This window comes from Falco peregrinus, chromosome 8, assembly GCF_023634155.1.
Source record: "Falco peregrinus isolate bFalPer1 chromosome 8, bFalPer1.pri, whole genome shotgun sequence".
Lineage (NCBI taxonomy): Eukaryota > Metazoa > Chordata > Aves > Falconiformes > Falconidae > Falco > Falco peregrinus.
Window position 1 is genome coordinate 37,706,439 of NC_073728.1, and position 12,911 is coordinate 37,719,349.

The following is a 12,911-nucleotide window of genomic DNA, read 5'->3' on the forward strand; positions in this document are numbered from 1 at the left end:
TATGTTCTTCAGTCATCTCTTGAAGCAAAATCATTTGATTGGTTCCAGGCAGTAAGAGGTCCCTACTCCTGCAGTTAGCTCCAGAGATGAAACCTTGCATTGGTGACCAAAGCTCTTACCAGAGTTATTTATTTTTCATGGACAGTAATCAATGATGAGTGCTAATAATGGCAGCAGTCATTTCAAAGTTAAAAGTTAAGAATGTAAAACTTAAAGGCTAATATGCCTCTGGTGTTAGACTGAGCACTATGTGTTTAAACGCAGGCATTCTTTTAATTCAAAACATTTTACCCTCCTTTTAAATCCTTATCTTGATGTTGATCTGACAGTGGTGCAAATAAGAAGGTCACAGAGGTCTCTCTGATGTAAAATCAAAGTGAATTCAGAAGCATGATGCAGATAGTGGAATAGTGTAAAACACGGAGTATGTAAACACAAGAAATAGCCGGCGCATACAGAAGTATATCAAGTGCCAAATGTCTACAATACTGCAAATTAACTGCTATGGCAGGAGAGCTAGCAGTGGTGTTCAGAATGGAAAAGCAGAACTCGATTACAGAGATCATAAAATAATCCTTTCCCTTGATCTTTGGCTCCCTAAACCAGGAGAAGCAGAAAGAGCTGGCTCTGAACAAACAATCTTTTATCAGTGATGGATGTGGTACTGCTTTGTCCAGTAAAATTGCTGATTTACTAATAGGAAAAAAATAAATCTTTTGCGATGACACCGACCTCTCTAACCTGCTAAAGGAAGTGCAAACAGATGGGTATCTCTGTGACTGTGAGTGATGAAACCAGACTAGAGAAATATCAGTAGAGTCTGACGAGAACTAATATTGCAACCTGCAGTAACCACCAGCATCCCCCATTAGGATATATTAATTTTCCCTGTGCCAAGAATATGACCACTGATACTGCATGGTTTGATTTAACAGACCTGCCTCTTCTAACAACAACGTAACAGATATTTCATACTAATGTGAAATGTACCCAGGGAAGCCTGGACAGATTTAACTTCCTTAGACTTTCCTCTTTATTGCAATACCAGCAAAATTAAGGGACTTGTGATCCTAATGGTAATTTTTGTAAAAAATGCAGGATACCTGCTTTTTGGATTTTGAAGGGAGAGACATAAGTTTTTGTTTCTGATATAAGAAGGTATTTTAAAAAATAATAATTTTCCTTTAGATATGAGACTCCGTATCGGCTTTGATACTGGTGATGTTTTTCCTTAAGACTAATCTAATATACTTCAAGAACAATTGCAACCAAGTCTGGTTGATTTAAACCAGTACAAACTATTGGTACAAGCCAGGCAAAACAAATAAGTGAAAACAGAATGAGGCCCTGCCTTGTTGGCAGAGCAGGTAAATATAGCTCAGAAACTTATTTGTGGAGTTACATAGTTTGCAGTAAGTCAAGTACATCAAAAGATTAATACCTATCACATATCAATGCTGAGGAAATGGTACTTTGTTGATTATAAATCAAAATTGAAGGACTTTTGGGTGCAGCTCATCAAACAGTGACTTAGGAAACAATTTTCTTCCGGCATATTTTTTCTCCTCAGTAGTCTACAAAGGCAGTTGGGTAGTTTTTGCAGTTTTGGTATGAAAAAAATGCTTATCCTTTAATCCTTAAATCACAACAATTGAATATAACTTCATGTCAAAAGCAGCCCATAAAAGTACAAAATAGGGATTAGCAAGAGTATTTTTAGATTAAAATTACTGGAGTTGGAAAGAAGTGGCACATAATCTCAGTACCTTCACAAGCACTGTAGCAAGCTGAAGAGGATTTGCTCTGTTTCATTTGAAGACCGATAGCATAAGTTACATGGGAGAGAAGCTATTATTCTAACAGGGAGGATTTCACAATAATCATAATCCATAACTACATAAATTTAATTGAAAGTTCATTCTTTTTTGTCTGATATCTTTTAATCATGAACACATACAATACTTTTGCTTCCACTAGCAAAGCACAGGGGAAAGAAATTTAAACCGATCATTTTTGGTCATAAATTAGGACACTCCTAGAGCTACAGCAATTGCTTTCATTTCTAAATATTAAAACAAATGACTGTTCTCATTTAACCTTGAGGCACAGCATCCTCATCGTTTATATTGTGACATAATTCACATGAGTGAATATAAGGTTCTGATGGAACAAAAAATAATCCCTCTTCATTCCCTCCCCAAAGTGCTCAAGCTGGCAGGATAGCCACCTTTGCAGCGTGAAGTCCTGGACTCAGTCTGCATATTGAGGAGGAAAAAGAAAAACAACCCCCCAGCTTCTGATAAACAGCTTGCTTTAACAGCAACGTGTATTTGTTTCAGATCCTGATACTTGGAATATTTCTTAAGTCTTGCCTGGAATGGTGTATGACAGATATGTCTATGTCTATGCTTCCCTTTTTAGAACTTGCACAAATATATTTGTTATCTGCTGTACCAATACCTACAGCTGCAGACTATCTGTTCTACTCAACAGCATTTGAATGACCTTTGGGGTGCACAATGCATATCCCATTATCCCATTAACGACAAAGTGCAGCTCTGGGCTGAAATGTTAGTTTATTTATATGTACAATGATTATTGTTTTTCTCAACCACTTTTACAGCTTCACCAAGTTATAGAAGAGTCAATAGGAGACTTAGTGACTCTGACAGACTAAATAATACTTTGTACATACTCATTGCTAGAGAAAGAAAAATGTTGGGTTTATTTTTGTGACCTTTAGATTCAGAGAACTGGCTAAAATCAATTTATAGTTCAAAGAGGTTGGATGATACCTACACTAAGCAGTAAAATTGCTTCCACTTTGATAGTGTGCATTAAAATATAACACCAAGGTAACAGTCCTTGATTTGGATACAGAATGGGGGGGGTGAGGGTGGGTTTGTCAACTGTAGGAGGCTGGGGAACAATTTGACAGGTTTCAAGCCAGTCTGTCTGGAATACTTAAGAAAAGGTTTAGAAAAAAGCCCAAGGAATCGGACCTAGTAACTACTGTTATTAAGGAATAAACATGAGTTCTCTTGGCTAATCACTCTGTGCAATAAAAAATGGACAACCACCTTGACTGTCCCTGGAGAACCATGCATTGAGTTATGAGAATTTCATTGAGAGAGTGAGCAGGACTGGATGAGTGATGAGTGGTTGCTATGCTATTGCCACTTTCTGCCTGAGGTCAGGACCCAGCTTTGCTCTTATCACAGCAGAAGACCTCTTCTAATGATCAGTCCTCCGAGATTAATTGGGCCAGATGAGTTTCAGAGCTCCCTAAGGAAGTTTATTGCTCAGGCTATGAATGATACTATTGAAATGCTTTAATTATCTGCTGCCTTTAGTAGTTGGCATAGTTGTTCTTGCATGACACTTTGTTTATCATCATCTTCACAGGTCACCTTGCAGAACAGATGCCTTGCAGCAAAAGAATCAGGAAGGAAGGAAAGCAGAGTGATACTGGCATGTGTCATGTTCTGATCTTACTGAAGAGGAAACATGTTTTGAAATCCTATGCCAGTGCTGCCACAGAAATACAGATGTGGTGATTCATACCATCTAGTAAGTCCTGTCGTGAAGAGTTCTCCCTAGTGGCAAATGAGGTTAATCTATTGAATTTCGACTCACAGAGCCAGGTATTCCTGAAACAAGACCTGCTAGCTGCTTACCAGGTAAAGAGTAACAGAAAAAAAGCCCTCAGTGTTCAATTATAAAGTACATTGTATTGTAATGGTATACTAGTTCATATTTTCTTACAGTCTTTGTATGCCAAATCTTTTTAAAATTCTAAAAATTACAAATTACCTGGTCTGGGGACTTTGGTACAGGTTCGACCATTTCCAAAAAACCCAGCTGGACATCGGCCGCAGACATAGCCGATGTACGGGGGTTTCCGATCAAAACACAACACCCCGGGAAAACACGGCCGGTTGGCACAGGTGGGGACATGTGACAGTGGTGCTGTGTGGCCTGAAAAAGAGGGGAGTTCAAGCATGTTTATTTTTAATTTCTCATTTCAAATGCATATATAAGATTAAGTAGTGGCTGCCTGAGCCCAGCTAAAGCTTTGTAACTGCTTTTATTCTTCTGAAGTCTAATTAATGCAGAATGTTCCCAAACCTTGAGCCAAACATGAGAATGTCCTGTAGGCACAGTGTAACAGAACAGCTGTTTCTCATTAAAGCAAGATTTATTAGTCCTCTAATTACATGTTTTCAAGTTTATTACTCAAAGTTGTTTGGCATTTATCATGGATAATATAGAAACTGTAATTTTCAGCATAAGTGAAAGATTAACTGAGTGAGAAACTATATTATTTGATATCCTTTTTGTATTTTATAATTCGAAGGTAATCATCAAACCTCACAGCACATACATACCTTACCTTTAAAAATACACTGTCAAATACATATGTTTCTGATCTAGAAATCACCTTTAATGTGTCATACCTTGTATGACAGGAGACTACTTCAATTATCTTAGAACTATGTGCAAAATTTAACACGCCGGTAGTATATAACGTTTTATAACTTATGATGTCACCGAATAGCATGTGTATATGAACTGCCTGTGAAGTGTTTAACAGTGTCAAGACAGAACTGATGATGAATAAAATCATAATGATGGTTGTAGATCTTTTTTAATCGCCTCCAGTGAGGTCTCCATCATGATTCTCAAGTGTTTTCAGCATTATTCTTGCACCTTACCTACAGCATTATGATGGATACCTGTAAGAGGCAAGTTCTGGTTAGGTGTTGGCTGGCCTGGTACAGATATAAAAAAGAGTGAGAAAAAAAAATATTTTCTTTTACATATTTTCTTTTATGTACGTCTTTACACAACAGATGTGTTCAGTCACAATTTCTCTGCTCCCGGCTTTCACTAGAAAATCATTTAAATGTGCAACACTCATTAGAACAGGACCAACACATCCATCAGGCATGTGCACACCCATGTTAGAGTGCTGTAGTGTTCCCCTCCAGGAAAAGCAACTGCCATGGTCAAGTTCACACTTCAGGAGTTGGTTTTCACTTATGCTCAAAACTCAGTCTTAATTCAGTGACTGTCCATCAAATACTGAAATAAAATGTCAGCATCACCTGGCTATGGTAAACTGGCATAAGCTGTCATTCCTACTTTGCTTTCCATTGATCACTAAGATCTGGAGTGATTTTGTTCTACCTCATAAGCGATGCAATTTCTAGTTAAGCCTGACCACTCTGACTGTTATTGCTGTAATGTCTCCCTTCCATGTAAAATTGTTTAGCAGCAATCCGCTGTCTGATGTAATTAAGGGGGGGTTAGGTTTATCTTTCTAACATGTATTATTATAAATGGCTAGTTCATGTTTACTGTTAAGACAGTATAATGTTCAATATCTGAATATATAAACTGCAGCAAATGAAAAAAGATTTCATATCCTTGTATACCTACCATGTCTATCACTTATGGTAGAATTCTTAATTACGGCAGAATCCTTTGCCTCTAAGGTTTGCAGTGGCTGCTTAACCTTGGTCATGTTCAAATCTTGTTTAAATGCTTTTGTAATGTCAGCAGCAAGCACGGCTGTGAAAAGAAAGCATGGAGACAAGGAAACAAGGTGTTAGAACTTAGCTGTGGTTGATGATAAAAAGCAACAGTAACAGCAAATCACATAACCTGACTGAAGTTTATTCTGGAAGACAACCATCAAGCAAATAGAGGCAGATCAGGTGAGTCAGTTGCTGACACACAGTAAAGCTTCAACACAAATATAGAAAAAATTGTTATGCCCAAACTCACTGAACTTTGCTAATCTGGGAGACTTATTTAATATGCACAGTGATCTTTTATTGAGCTAAGGGCACTAAGAAGGCCTCAGGTTCCCATGTATGAGACAGCATCGTTACTTGGATGAGGATGCTATGCCACACACTGGGACCTGTGCTCTGTCTGATTCCTGCCTCTTCTTGAAAGCTTCTGTCTGAAACTATGTTTGCGTATTTGTTGGCTTTGGTTAGTTCAGCTGCAAACTTTGTACGTGTCAAAATATCTGTACAAAGTATACATAGATGTAAAAAGGAAAACTGATTGGTGGAGACTCTAAAAATAGTGATTTCTTCATAATTTTAAGATAATTTCTTGAATGAATTAGGGGTTGTAAAGTCTATGTGGATAATGTTCAAGTTAAACAACTGTTGCCTAGGATATTCTCTACTCTTAATAAAGCCTGAGACTATGACTCTTTTTATATATTAAACAATGCAATGAGCTATAGCCCGCTCTACAAGCTATAAAGTTAGTTTTCTCCTCCTTCCTCCCAGAAGCTTTTATACTTGCTTAAGCAGGGGAAGTATGAGTAGGTACATTAAGTTTGTATATCAGAACCACAAAGAATGGTTTCTGTCCTATTTTGGGTGGACAAGGAAGCCCCCAGGTTTATTCCTTCTAGTAAATGTCCATTTTTGAAATAGAGAAATCTTTCTGTAATTAAAAAAATGCAAAGGAAGAAAATACTTTTCTGATATATTTTTAAAAAGGTTATTATTTTATATAGCCTTCTTTCATTGGTTAAATCAGCTATGAAAATATGCATTAGTGAAACAGACGCAAAATCGCTTTGAAATGACCAATGTGGCCAAATAATACAGAAAAGAAAACATTCTGTTCAGACATTTGGCAATATGATTGAAGGGATATTTGGTAAATCTGGCAAAGGCAGTCCTGCCGGTGCCAGGATCCTGCAGTTACAGCTGAGTCTTTTTGCATCAGGTAATTTTTTTTTTCCTTTTGGTAGTCCATATGAGGAAAAGTTAATATACGGCACAGTTAATATCTGTATTTTTGCTTTTCAAATTTCCTTGGAAACACCAACAGGCAAACAAGCAAACAAATGCAAAACACTTCAAGTGTTGATTTCTCTCCTTCTGGCCAATGGAATGTTGGTTTTGGAAGAAAATTATGTATATATGACTGAAACAGATTGTGAGCAGATCGCATTCCATGCGCTGGGAAGGTCTCAACAGAGTACAGTCACTGTAGCCTCCCTACTAAAGAGTCTGTTGCCCCAAAACCAAACACTGAGCAGGTGTAAAATCATTCTTGGTCATTTCCTTCAGTAGCTGTGATGTGTGGCTGACTTTACACCAAGTACAAGCTCAGCAGCTGTGGACTGTGTTCTCTAATGAAAGCACACCTTTGAAACGGAGGTGAAAGGATGTGAAGGATTTGCACATGGACTTTCTTCCTTTTACTCAACATCCTCCTTGCACAGCATTCATCCAAAACAACAGTCATCCTGGGGGTGCTCCCCAAGTATGTGTTAGTGAGCGGTATATTTAGGAGTGCAACAGCGGAGATTATGGAGAACATCCTTGGCAAATTATCTAGCTGGCATCTGAAAAACACTTTTTTGTGTGCAACAGTGTTCATTCTAAACCAAAATGAAACTAAACTGCAGTGAAAAATAGCAGAGACCAATTTGCAATTATCCATATTAATATAACACGACAATAGTCTGCTTTGTGTATTTCAAGGTCTGTACTGAGCAAGTGGCAAAGCACTCAATTAAGGATAATATTAGTAGAATGGAACCCATTTTTCTCCCCATCATTAAAATAAATCATGCAAAACACTTACATTTGCAAGTTTTACCATTTCCCTCCATCCCACTGGGGCAAATTCCACATGCATATGATCCAAAGGTATTCATACAAGACACTCCAGGAAAACAAAGACTGTCTTCACATTCATTCCTGTCTTCCTGACAAGTAAGCCCTGTGGCAAAACAAAGGGGAGGTTAATAATCAGGAAAGATTCCCTGTTTATTCCTCAGCTCAAATGCTGAAGCAGGCTAAGGCTTACTTCTCAGCTGTAAACTCATTACAGGGTATGTCACTCATGTTAGAGCCAAATTCCCCACTGTCTCACTTAAACCTGCTTTTATCGCACTGTTTATTACTGTTGTTATTGGCACCAGAAGTGCTGAACTTGAGACTACTGCTCATAGAAAACTGTGCATGTTAAATAAATTATTTCCCCTGCATTTCACACTTCTGCTGCTGGTTTTGTTGTCTTGTTTATGGGAGATCTTTACCATATACTGAAGAAGCCACTGAAAGTCACCATTTTGGCTTTAGGACATGGAAAGCCATGTACTGACCTATTGTGGTTTTCATTTCTGTGTGAACCTCACATCACTAATGGCTTATTGTGAACCAGCCTGACAGAGTCTGGCTGAAAGGAAACCTTATCAAATTATCAGATTTTTTTAAAACCCATTTTTTTTCTATTTAAAATTGAAATTTGAAGAAACATTCTGAAAACATCTCTGAGCCACAGCGCGGGTATACAGAAGGTAAGCTGCTCGAGGCTCTGAACCCAAAACAATGTGTCCTGACTCTTGCTGATTTTGGAAATAGGGTTTTCAAAAGACCTTTGAAGCAATTGATACGCAGATTCACAACTCTGGATGATTTAATAATTAATAATAATAGGACTTCACCTATAGGGGAAGGTGACCCAAAAGTTAAAATTACTGCCTGAACAGCAAATGATGCAGAGTAATCACATATTATGTTGTTAAAAACTCCCTCAGGTTTCAGGTATGCATGCTGCTGTCTCTGTGCACTTTGGAAAACTTGCTTGGCTGTTGCTGGTTACCAGAATCCACAGCCCTGACAGCAGGCTGGAAACTAGCCCGTATCACTTCTATTAAGGGATGCCCTTTGCTCCTTGTAGGAATACCCAAGGAGACTGGGACATCTCCTGGAGAGTCCAGGTACCTGCTTCAAGACAAATGACGAGGTACGGAAAGGTTTGCTCTATATCAGATATCCAGCTTTATTATGAAAGAAGATCTAAAAGTAAAATAATATTTTTTTTCTTCAAAAAAAGAAATTTGTCATAGTGGAATGAATTACAGGATCATGAAAACAGAGCATTATTATTCATCTCCTACAACATAATCTCTCATCACTTCAGCATTTCAGATAGCTTCTACTACTCCTTTCAAGTTAAAATAGCATCTCCATGTTAAAATCTGAAATTGAAGTCTGTATTGATTGAGCTGCCTAAAAAAGCTAGTGACATCACCTTCTCATGTGTGCTTTGTCTTGTGGGAAAAAAAGAACAGCAGCACGAAAGCCATATGCCTTTTCTGGTGCCATCTTAAGCTAAATTGTTCTGGTTTCGCATGCTTCTTCCTTCTTTCATTTAAGCTGGACATCACATAGCATTGCGGCGCTTAACATACTTTTCTTCCTCCCTTGTTACATTTTGGATTACTATTTCTTTTATATAATTCAATTAGCACATTCTTAGCATCAGGCTGCTTTTCTCTCATATTGTTTTCTGATGATGCATTGGGAAATTATTAGACATCACATCACGGAAAATATTGAATGAGTTACCCTCTGATTAGATTAGTAATTACTTTCTTTCTCTAAGTATCATATAAAGACTAAACATGATACCATAGACAGTTAAAGCAGGAACGAGGTTCCCAGTTTCAGTAACAACAGACCCTCTTATCTCAGTCCCCTCTCCTCCCTTCTACATGCTCTATTTTTGCTGCAAGGGGCTGGCTTTAACATCTCAAAGACAAGAGAATCAGAAAAAACAACATAAGTAACAAGCTAAATTTTAAAATTCAGTCATTTAATTGGTTTTTAGCATAAAGGTGGAACTATGCAAGCACTTTTTTTCCCTCAGAGAAATTTGATTTTAAATAGTATCTGATCAATTTGGGCATAATGCTAACCTAGCTGAGTCCAAGGACAAATGTTTACGAAGTCTGAAACTTGGCTGAAGGTTGCTGAAGCAGCAGCAGCAACGGACAGAAAACTGTCTGCACCGAGAAGTGTCAGTGGTTGTGTTTGCACGACCTCCGGTGCACTGCAGCACAAGGGAGTCTCATTCTCTTGGTGCTGCTACGGTACAAATAAACGTAATAGGAATAAAAAATCTTCAGGTTGCAATGTTGAAACACCTGTTTCTGTGCCAGCTCTATTTCTCCATCCCTGCATGGGAAATTGCCTGAGAAGATAAAGTCCTTTTATGCCTTGAGAGCAGCTGACCACCTGCAGATGCAGAGAAAGACTTTTTGCCTGTGCTCATGTTAAGCTGACTGCAAGGCACAGGCAGTCTCCTCCAGGGACTCTAGAGTTGTTACAAACCATGAACAAATCTTGGGGGTTTCTTCAGTTTCCTGAAAAGTAAGATGAAATTAATTTCATATTCCTATCCACCCCCCAGTTTTATATTAATCGCTGGCATTAGGGGAAAGAAAGAATGGTCTTGTGATTGAGATCAAGTTTTCAAGGAGCTGGGTTCTCAGATGGGTGATGTTCTTGCTTTCAGTGGCCAAACGAAGAAACAACAGGAATTCTTGTTATCTTGTTAACAATGTCAAAGAAAACTGAATGAGCTTTGAACACTCGATGAGATAAATGCTTATAAGTCTCTGCAGAAATGCAAAGTAGTAATAATTCTGGAGTCATCCTTCTCCCTGGTTTTCCAGTGGGTTCTCTCCCTGCCTTGCTCCTGTTCCTGCATCGTACCCTTACATTGCCTGAGATACACCGGTGCAGCTGACTGGGTACCGCTTGCCAGCACAGTGTTCCCTGTGCTGCTGCTTCTTTTGCCGTGGTGTTGGGAAGCTCTCAAAAGAGTTAATTTTTTCGTTTCCACTACCTGTTCACTATAATTTGTAAAGATTTGATGGTGAAGTGGTGCTGTCGTTGAGCAGTATAGTGTTGCCTTCTCATTAGATTATTGATGGTTTTCTGGGGAATTGAGGCATAAACACACCATCAAGGATGAGCTTTTATTGTTGTCACAGAACCTGCCCTGAAGTAAAATCATCTACTTCCCAGCTGGCTTTCAGCTCCACTTGCTTATAATTTTTCACCTGCTATTAAAACTTTGAGATGTATTCCTCTTTCACTCAACCATATCTTTTTTTTTCTGTTGTTTGTGTTTAGCATTTTGGGCTAGGGAAAAACAGCAGAACCCGTGCACTTTTATTTAAGTTGGCAAGAATTAAGGGTTCGGTCTACCTGGTGTTTCCCGGCCATCAAGGTGTCCTGTGCCCTTGTCTCTATAGTCAGCTGTATGTTGCCTTTAAGTGCGTTGTTTTCAGTGGTAGATATTGAATTCTTTAGTGTTTGTGTAAGAATGAGGGACACATTTCAGAATATGCTCCACGTGAATTTATAAACAATGTGTTGTAATTATGGTAGTCTATTTTATATGGAATAATAGAGCTTGATTTCACTCCATGTGCAATAGCCCGTAAAGTGAGGACAGCAGTGTGAAACTGGTGAAGATCAAACAACAGGAGCAGATCTACTGAAGTTATTAACTCATAGAATTATATTGTTTTTTATTCATTGACTCCATCTCCTTACAGGCAATAAATACTTATTCTCATTGTAGATCTCCAGTGTTTACCCCAACACAGCCTAAAAGGTTCGCAAATTTCCCTGTGCTCATAGGAATGTTATTTCCAGGGGGATTCAAGACATTCTGTGTATGATTGTTTGGTTTGGGGATTTTTTATATTTTGATCAAACTTTCCTTTTCTAACTTTATTCTCCATACTTAGGCTTGTGCGTTCTTGCATCGGTAGAGTCCCAGTGGCACAGACACTTTGGACAGCAGCAGGTTTTATCTATTTGGTTGCATTACCTGGCGTCGATACTGTCACAGATCTTTTAGGCCATTTTTCTGAACTTCCACATCTGAATAATTTTTAGCATTTCTGCTGGAATTTTATAGTTAAAGAAATCTGGACTTGCAGTCCCACATGACCAAAGCAAAGAAGGTTTCACGAACTGATGAGAGGCAGAAAGGGTACCTTGCTGCCTGCATGAGCCCTTTGTGTAAAAACTGTTCATTGCTCTTGTATAAAATTTAGTTTCTTCTACATATATACACTAAACAGTAATAATTATGTGCATTTGATGTTACTTCTACATTTTTCAAACCTATAGCACAGCACAGCAGCCAACATTATGGGTCTCATGAATTCATTCATGCTTCTGTATGTGAACAGAGTAGTGTTTGGGATGGGTTCAGTGACTGAAATCTGAGCTCAGCCTAAGGTGTTTTTTTCTTAGTCTGCTTTTGAAACGGTTCTGGTCCAAGAGGTGCTCTAACACAGATTCAGTTAGCACATTTCACTTGCGGGAGGCTAACTTGACTCTGACAAGAACAGACAGTAATGCAATGTCTTTACTTTCCTATTGACTACACAGCAGCCTGGCTGAGAGGGGGTTGTTTTAACTGCACCTTTGCAAAGCAAAGCAAGTGACAGGTTTAGAAATCCTGTTCAAGTCCTGCATGTTCAGATCTGCCTCGTACCTCCTGACGATCTAAACTGGAAATGAAAAGACAACGTCTGTGCAACTCCAGGAGAAGGTGAGTTTAGGCCAATGTGAAAATCTGTTATGTTGGAAGCGAGTGGTGTTATGAGCAGCTGGGGTGTGGGTCCCAGCTTGGAGGAGGTGGTGGGCGCTCTATGAGACTCAACAGTGACTTGGCTCAGCCAAACTCCAGCAACTAAATGGGGCAGAGAGTCTAACAGCTGCCTCTGCTGTTTCCAGTCTGCAGAGCATGGGGCCGTCATCGTCCTGTGCTGTCACAAGTGCTTTTTCATGTGTGTGAATCATTCACAGACATCCTGAGTGCAGTGAAGCTGACTGTAAATTGCTTGATAGGTACACACATGTTCTCTCCTGATCCATGTTACGTATTAGGTGCTTCTCGTTCTCCTCACACTTCAGGTCTTTACTCCATTCCTGTTTGCATCATGTGTCTTGCATTCACCTCTGGCATCATTGCATTTTGTTCTCCAACTCCTCCTATTTGTGCTTTTCATTCTGCTTTACTAACAGAATCTTTTTTTGGTGATGTGATCATTC

At 38.8% G+C, this 12,911-nt stretch overlaps 1 protein-coding gene across 1 annotated transcript in view; it reads right to left on the reverse strand.

The window, feature by feature from the left end:
• LOC101920666 (von Willebrand factor D and EGF domain-containing protein-like) overlaps positions 1-12,911 on the reverse strand; it is a 185,895-nt gene that overhangs the window by 59,423 nt on the left and 113,561 nt on the right. The window contains exons 18-20 of the mRNA XM_013303196.3: positions 7,627-7,764; positions 5,443-5,574; positions 3,814-3,978 (exon numbers count right to left, since the gene is read on the reverse strand). Coding sequence (XP_013158650.3) covers positions 3,814-3,978; positions 5,443-5,574; positions 7,627-7,764 — 435 coding nt within the window. The remainder of the gene's footprint in view (positions 1-3,813; positions 3,979-5,442; positions 5,575-7,626; positions 7,765-12,911) is intronic.